The sequence below is a fragment of the Vitis vinifera genome, chromosome 6 (genome assembly GCF_030704535.1).
Source record: "Vitis vinifera cultivar Pinot Noir 40024 chromosome 6, ASM3070453v1".
NCBI classification, from domain to species: Eukaryota; Viridiplantae; Streptophyta; class Magnoliopsida; order Vitales; family Vitaceae; genus Vitis; species Vitis vinifera.
Genome location: NC_081810.1, coordinates 14,856,505 through 14,871,678, shown reverse-complemented (window position 1 = coordinate 14,871,678; position 15,174 = coordinate 14,856,505). Strand labels below are relative to the sequence as shown.

Here is a 15,174-nt window from a genome sequence, read left to right as displayed (position 1 = left end):
ATCTTTTTAAAAAACACCTTTAACATAAATTCAATTTTTTTTCAATGTATAACTAATATGAAAACTATGAAAGGTTTCTCTTCAAAAAACACCTTTAATATAAATTCAATTTTATAAAATTATAGAAAATATATCCTTAATAAATACTTTTAATATAAATTCAATTTTTTTCAATATATAACTTATATAAAAATTATTATATATGTCTCTTTAAGAAATATCTTCTAACATGATAAAAACTGTTATAGATTCCTCGATAGTTTCACAAGTATCTTATTTAATATTTTTTTTGTTAAAAAAAAAAACACAAAATAGAAATAATTGCAAAATAAGAGGTGGACATCTTGAGGCTGCATACAAAGAGTTTCGAAGGGAAAATAGTTACGGCTGATTTAGAAATTCGTCTTAACAATATGAAAACACCCGATGAAGTAAGAATGTTAGACAAATGACATATCAGCTGGTAATGTTTCAATTACCCTTTCTATGCAATAGTGTTTTCTTACGGACTTTAAAACATGAAAATGATTCTTTCACAATCAACAGAATATTAATTAGAATAGTTTTCTAATCACAGGAGGGTTTGACCACAGGAGGGTTTTGGTTCAGTTGGATTAACAAGGTAAGACCATTAAACATTTGAACATTCGGTTCTTAACAATGACTTGGCTTCCAGAACCGACATTCGAACAGTGCATAGCTCCTCTTCAATTTTTTCCGATAAGGAAGAAAGGCACCTTGTGTCTTTCAACAGTTGGCTGTACTTCTCCATGACTACAGCTCTAGTCGCACATAGCTCTTCTATTCTCCTTGATTGCATTGACAATTCTTCTTCTAAAATGCTCATTTCAGCCAACTTCAAATCTGCTTCAAACATAGACTGCTGGTATTCGAGAATCAGATTGTCGATCTCAGTTTTTCCACTCTCTCTAATTTCCAAGAGCATCTCATTCTCTCTTACGATACCCTGAAGTCCAAGTTGCGTCTCCTCCACAGACTTCAAACTTTTCTGCATCTCCATTTCAACAGTTTGCATCGCTGTTTCCACCTTCTGTGACTTTCTGTTCAGATCTTCAATTTCCCTTCTTACAGCCCCAAGCTTTTCGCGAGATTGCTTCATCTCAGCTTGCAGCTTGGTTTTCTCTTCCTCAGACTTTAGTAGTGCAGTAGCTTTACCACCCAAATGCCAATTTATCTGTGGCGAGGGAATCTCTTTCTGAACATTATCTATGGCCAACAGAACCTTTTCATTCTCTTGTGTCCGGTTTTCTTCTTCAATTTTTGACTTCAAACGTGCAATATTGTTTCTTATTTCAACATCAGAATGTTGCAGCTTCCTCTGGACTGCCTCAATTTCATCCTTGCATGCTTGAAGACGTGCCAACTCATCTTTCTTTTGGCCTAGATAGGATGAAGAAGCATTCACCCTTGCCCTTGCTTGAGCTTCTCGTTGTTCAAAGTAAGCAGCTGATGTAGAAAAGCTTGATAGAGAGTATTTAAGAGCTGACAACTTTTTATCTACTAGAGCTCTTCTGTCATGTATCTTCGAAGAGAGGATCTTGAGGGATTCAAACTCTTGCTGCTTCAACTGGAGATCATCTTCTATTGCTCCAATTTCTCTGGAGATCTTATCAACCTCAACGACTGCTTTCTCAAGTAAACCAAATGCAGTAACAGTTTTGGCAGAACTTGAGAGCTTTTCATCTGCTCGGTCCAGCTTCATCCTGACCAAATTTAGATCTTCTGACCCTATTGCCACATTGACTTCCAATGGCTTTGTTTCCATGTCAGAAGTATTTCCAGAAACAATCTGATCACCAGATTGATCTGACCCATCTTTCACATCCAACCCAGAAAAACCATTTTTCCCCACAGACATGTTATCTTCACTGAATTCAGCAAGAACATCTACCTCAATAGCATCCACTCCATCCAGCATCTTTGATCTGCAGAGGCCATTCTCTTCCAACAAAAGATGTGGTTCAGTAGAAATAGAATGTTCATCTGACTCAAAGCATTCATTTGCTTGAGGATCAATCAGATCTTCTTCCTTTGCTTGAGAATTTCCAGGACACTGGCTGAAATCATCCAGCAAATTCACTCTGGAGACACCAGTATCTTCAATTAAAATTTTTGCTTCAGCAGATATGGTAGGCTTCACAAACTCAAGAAATTCCTCTCCATCTTCTTGCACATTAAATCCAGGGAAACCGCTTTCCTCTACCAAAAGCATTTCCTCACCAGAAATAGACTTGATACTTTCGGTTCCATCCACTTCAACAAGTTTTTCCACACAATTTTCTCTTGTAGTTTCATTAGAGTTCTTTCCACCCGAAGAAAGCATTCTTTTGAATTCATCCCTCTCTTGCATGGCCTTCTCATAAAGACCCATTAGTTTCTCATTTTCTTCATGCATGTCCATAAGCTGATGTTCTAGGTTCTCGACAACCCTTTTCATGTCCATCGCTTTCTCTGCAGTCAATTCAGGGAAACCATCATTTTTGTGAACTCCAGCATTATCTTCTTGAGCATTCTCAGCTTCTTCACTGTCTTTATGATTAGTTTCTGCAACTGCTCGTTCGTACAGTTCAATCAATTTATTGTTATCCTCAATTAAGACCTTAAGCTTCATGCGCAGTTCATCGTTCTCTTTAGACAAGATGAATGCTGTTTCATGTGCTTCGGCTTCTCTTTGACTTGCAGCAGCAATGGCGTCAACCATTGTTTTAAGCTCTATCTGGCCATTTAAATCAATACTGGGCACATTGGTTGTCAGAGAAGGCAGCTCAGACTGCAATTTCTGCTCTTGTACTTCCATGGCTTTGGAGGATCTCTCTTCTTCTAGCTCTGTTACCAGTTCATTAACATGCCTGCAAGATTTATGGATTAACAGCATTGCAAGAAACCTTTAAATTGAAGGCAACATAGGAACTCAACATTTCTTGAAAACAAAAATACATTTACATCTTTTCTTGGTTAGGAATTAACGAGTTTTTTTTTAGTGTTGAAAGTTTGAAACATCATGTTTTCATCACTGATTTTTTTTTTTTTAATGGTATTTACAGGCATTATGTGGAAATTGAGTAAACATGTATTTGAATGTACTAGTACCTTTCAATTTTTTCTTTCTCTTCAAGGCACAAGGCTAGTTTCTTCCGAAGTGCATCCATTTCTGCCTGGTTTTGAATAGCCTGAGATATACAGAACTCCATTAGGAAAGCTTTTTATCAAATGAAACCAATTTTAAATTAGAATAAGCAGAACTATTTTTTGAATTTGTTTACCTGCAATCGGAGGAATTCATTCTCCTGATTAATTGAAGAATGCCAAGCTGCTTCTGGATCCTGTGCAGGAAAAAGTAGTACATGGCAAGAAGCTTTAAACACAAAGTCAACAGGTTATACCTTACACGTAAACAATCCATTCATGCTTAATGCTTCCAGAATAAGATAAACTAAGTAGATCAAATATATGCATGCATTTACAATTATCAATCCATATTAATTGTCAATGATGCATTTACTATTTAAACTATTGTTGTCTTTTTAGTGAAATGAAAGGTGTCCTTCCATAGCACAATTTGGCAATGTATTTAACAGTAGGTAAGAAATCATAATGACTTTGACAATTGGTGAATCCACCATGTGAATGGAGATGCAGGCTACATTTCCATGGGACACGTATGGAAGAGGAGATACCGCAATATTTCCACAGGATATGTTGGCAAGATAGAACTGATTCAGCCTTATGAAGCTGAGGAACTAAAATTTAGGTGATATAAGAAATGTTTAATATCATATTTAATCATTGATTGATTTGACATAATAATACTCCTTGAGTATTTGAATTAGAATATCAGTGGAAGGTCCCACAATTGTAAGATCTCCAAGGTATAATGCTAAAGCTATTTTTTTACATTGGCAATTGTTCTCCAATGCAATGGTAAAATAAAAGTGCTAAATTTTAGCAAATTACTCCCATGCACTATGCTGAACATAAAATAACACATGATATTGGCATGGCTTTTGGCAATGCCAAATTTAGCACATCCAAAGATACATGACCATTAAGCCTCATCACCAAATCTGAACTTTGTTTCTATTCAAAAAACATCCAACAATAAAGACAATTTCCTACATTGGGAAACAAATTTAGTGAACTTAGATCTTACCTGATTGGAGACTAATAAATCATCATCACCATTAAGCCTCGTTACCAAATCTGAACTTTGTTTCTATATCATAAAAACATTCAAATGGTTAGGAATACAAGCTATACCATCTGCAAAAACAATTCACTTCCAAATTTCATAATGAAGTTTGGGAAAAACCTGAACTTTTGAGTGATCTGATTCATGCATAAGTTTCCAATCAAGAGCTTCTAGTAACTGCATATATGTTTCAAAAAAATAAAAAATAAAGAACAAATACATGATCCATGACAAAAAAATCATAATATGGAATTTGGAGGGTGGGGATGGCATCAGTGACAATTGATGTAAAAATTATTATTTTTTTAAGGGACATTTAAGTAAGATACTTTTTCCTTTTTTTTTTTTTGATAAGTAACTTTAAGTAAGATATATATTTTGCACCTTATTCTGTAATACAGTAATCTGTTCATTCATCATCTGTCTTTCACCTTCCTCGCAGAATGACTTTAATCTGCAAGTTAGAACATGAATGGTTAACTAAGCAAATAAGTATTTAGTTTATTTCTTTTAGCAAAGTTCTGTTATATGCAGAAAATACATAAATTAATATAACAAATTGATTGAAGAAATAGAAATATCTAAATTCCAACCCAATAAGATGCTTAGTTTTTCGTAATCGAGAAAGAGGTATATTGTAGTTTGACTTCCCAATTCAAGATTGTAGTCAAATACAAAATGCCTAAGATTATATTATAACTTGAGGTTTTTTTCCCCAATCTTTCCTATTTCTTGATCACAACTGGTTATATTCTAAGAAACATGTCATGCCCAATTCCCTTGATTTGGTTGACTAAATTATCATTTTTGGTCAGAAAAAGTGTTTGTATTGAATATATTCTTCTAGACTATAAAAACATATGTTGTTGATTTTGTGAACATCCACGAGCCAAGGAAACAAAAGACTTGGCATAAAAGATTTAAGTGACAAAGAGAATTCAAACTGTAAATTAAGGGTCATGCCTTCTAATTTCTTCTTTTAATCGCAAATTTTCCATTGCAAATCTTGTTACTTCCTGATTTCGATCAACCTGCATCCGTAGAACCTCTATTTCCTTCAAATGCTCCTCTTTTTCTTTCAACAAGTGTGCCTCAGCAGATATCTTCCCAGAAGCAACTGCTTCCAACCTCTTTAGTCCTGATTCTCGAAACCGTAGCCTCATTTTTAGGCCTTGTATCTCATCTTGTCTTTGTTTCGCCTGATTCAATCAAAAAAGAAAAAGGAAAAACAAGATTTAGTTTTCTGCTATTATGCTTGAATCATTTCATCTTCCTATCAGAAAAACAGAAAGTTGATTTCAAAAATGCCCATAAATACAAACAGAACTTATGCCTATAACTTATAGTTACAGAACTTATTCTAAAATCAACAATTGAAATATGAAAGGCCTGTTAAAAAATCAAATATCATAAATGACCTTCTGGTAGTCATTTTTCCTCATTTAGGAAAATGTAAACCCACATGACATGGGTTAGAGCAAGATATATATTGTGAGCCCAAGTCCTAAGAACCTAACATTGTATCAAAGCTTTAGTTAACTGGAGCTCAAATATAGGCCTAAATCCTAACAGCTTGAAGGAACTTTTTGGTAGTTCAATAGTATAAATATAAAGAAAAAGGCTATTTCTATTTTCCTACTAATCTTGAAGACCTGTCCGATTACATGATCTTATCAAATAAACTAAATGAAACAAGTAAGGAACTTTTAAACATACCAGTTGCATAGCTGCCTGATTCTCAGCAGCCAATGCCTGCAGTGCAATGTCTTTGTCCTTTTCCCTCCTAAAAGCCCCAACAAGAGCAACTTCATATTCTTTCTTCTGAAAAAACAGATCAGCTAATTGTAAACCAACAATATAAGTTTGATGTTTTCTACAATTTAAAACTCATAAGTTCATACCTGAGACACTCTTTTATTAGATGTAAGCGGACTCAATGATCCATGAAGCCCTTCCCAATTAAATGATCCAGGAGATCCAGGAAAAGATACTGTCCAAGTATCATTATCCTGGTTTTCAGCTCCTCCATTTGCCAATCCCCTCATGCGGGCTACTTCTTTCTAAAATAAAAACAAGTGATATATTTCAGACCATATTAAACCAACACAAACTATTTAGCTTGGGGATACAATCAGTTGCGTTTAGAATCAAACAATATTTCAACTACAAATCCCAAGTACAAACAGTAAAGAGGAGTAACTCTGCATATTTAAGTTCTCAAAATTAATGAATCCTCACCCCTTCCCACCCCCCACTCCACCACATAAAAAAATAAAAAAATAAAAAAACCGGTTTACTTTAATAAGTTAAATGAACACAAAGCATCCCTATGGGACTTTTATGAATACAAAAGTGCAATGCTTGTTGAGCCACAAATCACCTAGACTTACCACTTTGAAAACAAAGTTTGAGAACTGGAATATTTTAAAATTTGTAGGAGGAATCTTTCCATCAAAAAGAGAAAATTGTAAAGAGCAACCAACTAGTGCATTACAATATTCACATCCATGTGAAATATTATCCAGGAAATTGCACAAAAGCATATTTATTTATAAATAGGCCAAACAACTCATTTCAGTAGAAATTATGCAAATTTACAAAAGTAGATGTGCTACACAACCATTTGTAAGTATTAGTCAAGCCATAAGTATAAAAACCTGATATGGAAACAAACTAATTCACTCTGGAACTTCAAAATTTGCTTTGACCTCCATTCAAAGAAATTTCTACAAACTAGATAATACTATACTCACATAATCGGCATAATCTAAAAGCAACATTAATCGACAAAAACAATCTACTTTGCATAAAAACCTTAAGCTGTTGAATCTGCATTCGCATAGCAAGGACGTCTCCAGACGCATCTTCATTCACAATTGCCTAAAGCAAAACGCATAAATTATTTCCCATGAGCAATAATTGGAAAATGATAGAAAGCATAAAGGAGTAACAACATCAATATATTCCAAAAAGATCAAATCACAAATAAATAAAATATTAAACCAGTCCCTACTAAACGAAAATGATGTCAAAATCAATTGATTAGAGTTTTAGAACTATTCGATCTCATTCAAAAATCTAAATCAACCCAAAGAAGGACAATTAAGATGAGGCATATTGAATGTGCAGCATCAACTACTACAAGTAGATATAGGATGGAATAGCATTCCATCCTATCCTGAAATAGCAACTATATCTGAAAGAAAATAATGCAGTAAAGATCACATACATTGTTCTTGATGAATTTAGCACGTTGTGCAAACTTTAACGTGCTTAGTGTCTCTAATGAACAGCTGCAACGGGCAAAAACAAGTGTCATATACAAACATATATTTAAAAAACAAAAAGAATTTTGTCAAAAATACAGATGATAAGAGACTTGCAATTTGCGGAACTTTTAGCTTTAGGGAAACCATAAATCACTCAAAAGTTAGAACATGTCTTTAGGACCATAGTTGTTAACTCATATCGTGTATCATTTTTCCGATTTTTCTGTACTGTGCATGGCATCATATCAAGTATTTTAATTTTTTTTATATAGTGAAAATAAATAGAAAAATTACATCCATATGTGCATATGTATTGGAAGTATAAGGTATAGACTCTAGAGAAATATATATTTAAATTTTTGAAAGATAGTAAGATTTAAAGAGTTAAACTATACTATATCATATCAAAAGGTTGAATATTAGAGTTCTAAAAAGTTCAATGTAACAAAATATGACTTTAATGAATAACCATCGCAAAATTTGCAAAAATAAAATTCTTAAACTTATATATATGATTTTTAGTTCTATATTCTAACTAGACATATATACTTATATTTGTTGTGTGTATGTACATATACATGTGTGTGTGTGTGTGTGCGGTGTGTGTGTGTGGTGTGTGCGTGTGACCTTCAGAGTTTCAACTTCTCAAATTTGTCATCATTCCTTTCCCACTGAAAAAGAAATTCAAATAATAATAATATATTTTAAAAAAAGTTTTTATTCACTATTCATAATCATTTTCAATGTCAACATTCAAATCATTCAAATGAAAATTATCCAATAACCATTGCACAAATGCATTTACTTGGCTTCTAATATGGCCTTTAACAAGGATGTAGCTTTCATGTAAGATTAGTTTACTTCTTTCTCCCTTTTATGATCAATTTATAACCTCTTTGTACATTTTAAACAATCAATGTAATAAATTCTTTTAACAAAAACAAAATTAAATGTGATATTTCTTTAAAATTATGAAAAATAGTTGAAGGTGTATGTATCCTTTTATTGTTATATCACATATTATATCATGTATCATAAACATATGATAAGATACATTTCAAGATAAGATAATCATTGCAATACATCTCAATTTCTAGGGGAAAAAAATGTTTTGTGTTGTTGTATTATATTGTGTATCATAAATTTTTAACAACAATGCCTAGGACTACAAATAATTAAGAAGGTTAATTTAAGTATATGAGGTGAACAATTAAAATTGAGGGCAAAATACCAAAATGAAATAAATAAACAAAAAATTAGGAACTTGAGAAAGATTTAAACTATGTATGTATATAGAAAATCTAGAAGCTAGAATCTAAAAGAACAATAAATGGAAGAATCACTAACCAATTAGATGGACTAACATTTGCAATTATGATAGTTTTTGCATTCCCCCCTAGCGAATCCTGGACGAAGACAAGGAAAAGATAGAACCAATATATAGTGGAAAGTATGCAAATAATACATGATTCAAGCATATTTGTTTTTGTTAAAAGATAGATAGAATGGTAGAAAGATCTATATTTTGAAACATGGTGAGCTTCATCAAGGTATTTCTAATAACGCTTCACATCAATGAAAAAAGTGGCCAATGTAAAAGAAAAACTAAGTTCTGCACAAAATATGTCAAATTTGCTTGAAAAGTGTCTATTACAACTAGCACTATATACTTAAGTTAGGGTTTGTAAATATTTCATACAGCTAAAGCAAACTATACTTGGTACTATTTGAAAGGAATAAGTTTTAGATAAAAGCTTTGAATAGCGAAATAGTAAACTTCTAAATGTTCTTTACATTGATAAGATACATGAGTTTCTCAAGCTTAACCTCACAATTGTGGGTTCAAATTCATGTATATATGTTCAGAAACATGAATTTGATTTGATGTCCATGTAATCTTAATTTTCTTCTTAAAAGAACAATACTCTACCTGAAGCAGAAATGTGAGTTTTGAATCCCGATAAGGAACATGGAGTGACTTCCCATTGGACATATTTACAAGATTCATAATCACAAGCCTGCAAATCTCATAAGCAACTCAATAAAATGGCCTCAAATGAAAATAGTAAAGAATATTATATGGCCCGACTTCAAAAGATCAAAATAGTAATTGAAAACGATGAACTTAAAACAACAATCACACAGTAGGTGATGGCCACTTACCCCAATGTTGAAAGAGATTTATTGATGTTAGTAGCTTCCTTGAGACGCTCACCTTCAGCACCAGAACTCTTTTGCCTGCAACCAAAACACATGAATAACAATAAAAAGTAAATGAATTTAACTTCTACCAAACAAGCAGCTTCCATTTTCCAGTATCTCTATATTGACTCATATTACCTTTCAGAACCTGCTAAATCCACCAGATTAAGCCTAGCAAAGCGGTGGTGAGCTACACCTTGTGATTCCCACTGAAAAGGAACCTTCAATTAAAACTCATACCAAACTAATACCAAGTGACATTCAGAAATTTATTAAAAAAAATGCTGATCTGAAAAGGTCTCACTTTTTCTTTTGTCTTTTTCATCCTTTTCAGGGTGAGGAAAGGAGAAATGGACAGGGAAAGAGAGTGGAAGAGGGGGGTGGAGGGCAAGAAACAGAGCACTCACCTTGCTCTCTATGATACATGTGAATACACTATGAGAACGACTACTTGCACGGTTCATGTTAGTAGCAGCTACCTTTCTATTTGCTGCACCCTGACAAACATGAAATATTAGTAATATAACTATTATCAACCTGACAATGTCCATGCTTACAAATGAAAAGAAGAAAAAATATAACTCATTGACAATGATACAAATCAAAAGTTTATGCCTCAATCATGTTATCAGAGAATAAATTGTCCTTAAAATCCTCAATATGTTACACCCATGTGAACCCCATATCTTTGTGAGGTAATTAGCATCCTGACTACATCCAAATCAACCATAAGCAAGCATTCCTAGATAATACTTAGGCTGTCATTTGCATATAACTAGCTAATGCTGCTGGGGAAATACCGTACCTGGCTGGATGCCTATCTCAACACTAAGACAAAAAGTGAAAAATAATAACTAGTTACTTGAATTACCATGATTACAATGATTTCAAATCCATAAACCTAGATGTCGGATGTTATAGTGCCAACCACACATGGATCAATCACACAGGAGCATTTCAGTTAGAAAACACAAGCTGAAAAAATTAACCAAAAGCTGAGAAAAATATCGATGTACTATGATAAAGGCATCAATATGTATCCTTCAATTCGATTACCCTATTTACTGAACACTAACTTAGTTTACTTCTACTATCATAGCAGTTTTAAGATCTAGGTCCAGGCACTTAGAATTAGTAAAAAGGTTCAATTAGGCACTTATATTTTTACTACTTAATAATATTAAATTCCTATGAATAATTCATATATACTAGAAATATGCAAAAACATAACACCAGATAAGCTGCCTGTGAAAAAACTTTTCAAGCTTCACTTAATTCATTGCTAACCAAAGGTCGCTGATCTATGAGTGAGACCGCATGTTTCTAGGTTCTATTTTTACATGCAAATTTGTTGTGCATTAATTCCATAAGTTACTATTCGGTATGAGTCATGTAAGCGAAAATCTAAAAGATATGTCTTCATTGGGTAACTAATGCCTTTTCTCTTTATAATTTTACCAGTAATAAATATATAGATACCAGAAGTATTGTTCTAAACAGGGTCTTATTTGGGTATAGCTGAGCCTAAAACTGAACAGGAACCTATCCATCAATATCATCCACTATTGCTACTAGTCTATCATTATTAATTCTTATTTTGTTCTTTTCATTTTCATATGGTAGTTGGTGATGATTGTTGTCACTACCATCAAGGATCAATTTAAAACATAACTACTACTTGATTCTTATTTTGTTCTTTTCATTTTCATGTAGTAGTTGGTGATGATTGTTGTCACTACCGTCAAGGATCAATTTAAAACATATAGACTTCAAGAACAAGGCAACTGATATAAGAAACAAAACCAGATTCAAAAAAGGGTTTAAATACTTGAACAAGTTGTTGAATCACATCGCGAGCACTTGTAACTTCTAGCTCCGTGAGATTTTCTACATGTACCCCTTTTTTAATGTCTTCTCTAATCTGCACCAAACCAAACACAAGTTTTGAGTCATAAGATAATGAACTTTTGATAGTCATATGCACATAAACTAAAATCTGTAAGATAAAAGGACCTTCACAATGAAGATCAAGAAGGAGATCAAACAAAACTTTTTTTCTTTTTTTGATAACCAAGGAACCTTCCATGGTCAAATCCTTTGGACTCTCCTTGAGGACCCAAACCTTAGGGTGCTGACCATACCCACCAAAACCAACACTAGGTAATCAAGGACATTCAACCAGCAACAGGAATTGAACCAAATACCTTGTGTCTCTACCACATATCTCAGCATTCATGCTAACCAACTAGGCACCCTAACGGCTGAGATCAAACAAAACTATAGAAATGAAGTTTCATTTGTTAGTCATAAATACCTGTAAATTAGCAGATGATGGTTCTAGAAGATCAAGAATCTGTTCATTGTATATTTCTAAGAATGAGCATTTACATGTAAATCTTAACTTCTCATCTCTACGAGCCTCTTTTTCCTGTGATGCCACAAAAGAAACATGGAACATTGCATTTAGAAAGTTTATCGTAACTTGAATAAAATAGGTAGAACAAAAGTGATAAATGAATAGCCTAAGGTTTGGTAATTCATTCCCGTATCCCTAAAAGTCTAATATATGCGAGTTAGAAGAACTTTTAACACAGATGCAACTGCTAAGCTCCAAGTGCAATGACCATCCACAGTGTAAAAACTTAAAACAATTTTGTTTGATTTGCAAGTACTAAAGTACAATAACAATTTAGGAAGAAGCATAAAAAGCTACAAAAATTAGAATAGCAAACTTCTTTACTCTGAAAAAATTATCTAGTAGCCTCTCAATGTCCACCTAACTACATAGCAAATTATTTTTATGCAATATGAGGATGGCTAAGAACTACATAAAATGATTAGGAAAAATGCTACAAAAGATGGAGCTAAAAGATTGCTTGCATTGGGAAAATTACTTAATAGCCTTACTGTGCCCAAATTGCTTTACAACTTCATGATATTGATAAATGTTGTGCAGACAAAAAATCTTTTTGATCTAAAAGACTCTCCATTTATCTGATTCCAATTTCTAGCATAATTTTTGATCTCTTAGTCTCACCTAGAGTTCCCTATTTAATTTGTGATTAATGTGATAGCCTAATGAAAAGACCAAAACCAAAAGACCAAAAGACCATTATTAATCTATTTCCAATTGAAAGAGATCTACCTTTTGAATTCTTGAAAACAAATACTCGAACACTCTTGGTGTCATCCCACAGTTGACACTATGTCTTCGAGTGCCTCCCTCAATATCTCCCAGCATTGTATGAGTCTTTCCACTGCCAGTCTATGCATAAAGAATCATATTTTAAGAAATGAAAAGAAAAACCAGAATCAAATTTCTCCAACGTCAATAAAGAAGAAAGAATGCCATAAAATTGTTATTCTAAGCAACCAGAATATGCTCCTTATAAGTTCACAAAGAAAAAGACTAAGGACTTCTCTGTTAGAGGAAATGAAAATGATTTTTTTTTCATAAATAACACCACCTCCTACTTACCTCTCTAGTAAACATGTTCATTTTGATATAGTCCTCAATTGTTAAAATGCTTGCAGGTTAAGAACACAAAAACTAGTATTTTGACCTAAGGATGGCCATCTTTTACAAAGTATTTGGGAAAACAGTTGTTTTAAAAGACATTACCAAACACGTTTTCTACTGAATTTTTCATTTTTTTTCCTACTTCTGGAAACAGAAAATAATTATTGTTTCCAAAACGAAATAAGTCTTAAATATTTTACTTGCTTGCTCTTCACATGCTTAAGTCTCTATCCGCTAACATGCTGTCATATATAACAAATTCATTAATAGTGACAAAAGTAATTAGAATGTAAAGAAATTGGCTTAGAGAGACTCACCTGCCCATATGCAAACATGCAGCTGTTGTAGCCTCCCATGCAGTTATCCACCATCGGCAATCCAGCTACTTTGAACAGCTTCTCCTATTGCATTTACTTAAAATTAAGTCCAAGAGAGGAAAATGGAAGCTGACTCTGACATAAATCAACAGAGCATTCAAACAAATACCTGGCTGACATTCTCATCTGCAACCAGATCAAAGGTGAATCGAGATTCTGGATGCCCAGTCCAGGTAATCGCCTGACAACTATCTTGCCTAATGCATTTATTATAGCCTTGCAGTGATATTTCAGAACTACTGAGAGGACGAATTCTAATAATAACCTACATTTTATTGAAAAACACAAACAAAAACAGAGTTAAAAAATAGGCAAAAGAAATTTGTAGAAACTAAATCGATGAACAATTTTTGTGAATTACTTCTCCAGAATTTACGAGATCCTCAATGAAAACAAAAAGAAAAAAAAAACAAACAAACAAACAAAAAATACCAACAACAAAATATTCCAATCTCTTCTTACATTCTGTCAGAAACCAAGCAGAAACAAATTCCAGAGAAATCGTACCTGCACATTGTGCTCCTTCCAGAAGGAAGGATCTTCATGAAGTTCAAAGCTCTGGATCGACGATCCTGCAAAGGTAGCATCATCATCTCTCTCACTTATGTTCCGAACTGCAGAAGAATGAAAATTTTCTCTCAATGCCGATTTAAGAAGATCGGGCGAACTCTGAACCGAAGGCACAACATCTGAAGCCGCTTCTTGGAAGCCGAATCGGCTTCTGATTGCGCTTTTCGACTCAGAAATGAATGACATTGTTGTACAAAATGAAGCCTAGGAAGTGAAATAAGGGTTTAGAGAATTTAAAATAGTGAATGAGCGAGATTTGTAGGGAGAAAGTTAGGGCAGAGATTGGTGGGGAGGGCAGAAAATAGTTTGGAAATGGAGTGAGTTAGAAATATGAGGTGAAGTCATAGGAGTGATCTGACGGTGGAGAGCGGTCTAGATGAACGGTCGGGAAAGTGTGAATTCAAATTCGTAGACCGTTTTATGCTTTGGATCTGAATTTTTTGAACTAGGAGCCATTTTTCAGTCCAAGTGTGCAATTACAAATATATCCCTAATTCTGATATATCTCGCTTGGATAATAGGTGTATGATTCAAATCCGGCTAATGAATGCCAATTACCAAAGTATCCCCTTAATCCCCGAATTTTTTTTAAAAATAATATTAAAATCGAAACTTTAAAAAAAAAAAAAAAAAAAAAAGCAAAAAAAATTAATATGTACAGAGCATATTACATCATATTTTTATATATTAATTGATTTTTTCGCTAATTTTTCGACAATTTCCCGATTTTTTTATCACTCAATGCTCACTCTCACTCAGCCAAACGCCCATCTCGTAAAGAACTTTTGATAACCAGGGCAAATTTGTCCTATAAAAGTATATATATTGAAATTCATAAATAAAAAAAACCAAAAAAAATATTAAAAAACATTTTAATAAATAAATTTTATTTTAAAATTTAATTTAATTGATTATTAAAATTAAAAAACTATGATGATAATTTTCTTATGGGATCTTTCTCGTTATCATTTATATATTAATTAAATATAAATATTATAAATATTAAAAAAAAATCATAATATCATC

The 15,174-nt window shown here is 33.1% G+C and overlaps 1 protein-coding gene across 2 annotated transcripts; it reads right to left on the bottom strand.

The window, feature by feature from the left end:
- Window positions 1-429: 429 nt before the first annotated feature.
- Window positions 430-14,597, bottom strand: LOC100266768 (kinesin-like protein KIN-12E). 2 transcript variants are annotated; one of them, XM_010653337.3, is made up of 22 exons: window positions 14,086-14,597; window positions 13,688-13,843; window positions 13,519-13,602; window positions 12,827-12,946; window positions 11,996-12,109; window positions 11,510-11,602; window positions 10,089-10,178; window positions 9,820-9,890; window positions 9,643-9,717; window positions 9,410-9,497; window positions 8,827-8,885; window positions 7,440-7,503; window positions 7,025-7,090; window positions 6,112-6,270; window positions 5,927-6,031; window positions 5,174-5,409; window positions 4,595-4,664; window positions 4,331-4,387; window positions 4,172-4,234; window positions 3,285-3,344; window positions 3,112-3,191; window positions 430-2,870 (listed from the first exon to the last, which is right to left on the bottom strand). In XM_010653337.3, exons 1-22 carry the CDS (start codon window positions 14,332-14,334, stop codon window positions 632-634), a joined length of 4,398 nt encoding a protein of 1,465 aa, XP_010651639.1. In that variant the 5' UTR covers window positions 14,335-14,597; the 3' UTR covers window positions 430-631. The 2 variants fall into 2 exon arrangements, with proteins under 2 accessions (XP_010651639.1, XP_010651641.1); XM_010653339.3 differs by having other exon boundaries at window positions 4,337-4,387.
- Window positions 14,598-15,174: the final 577 nt, after the last annotated feature.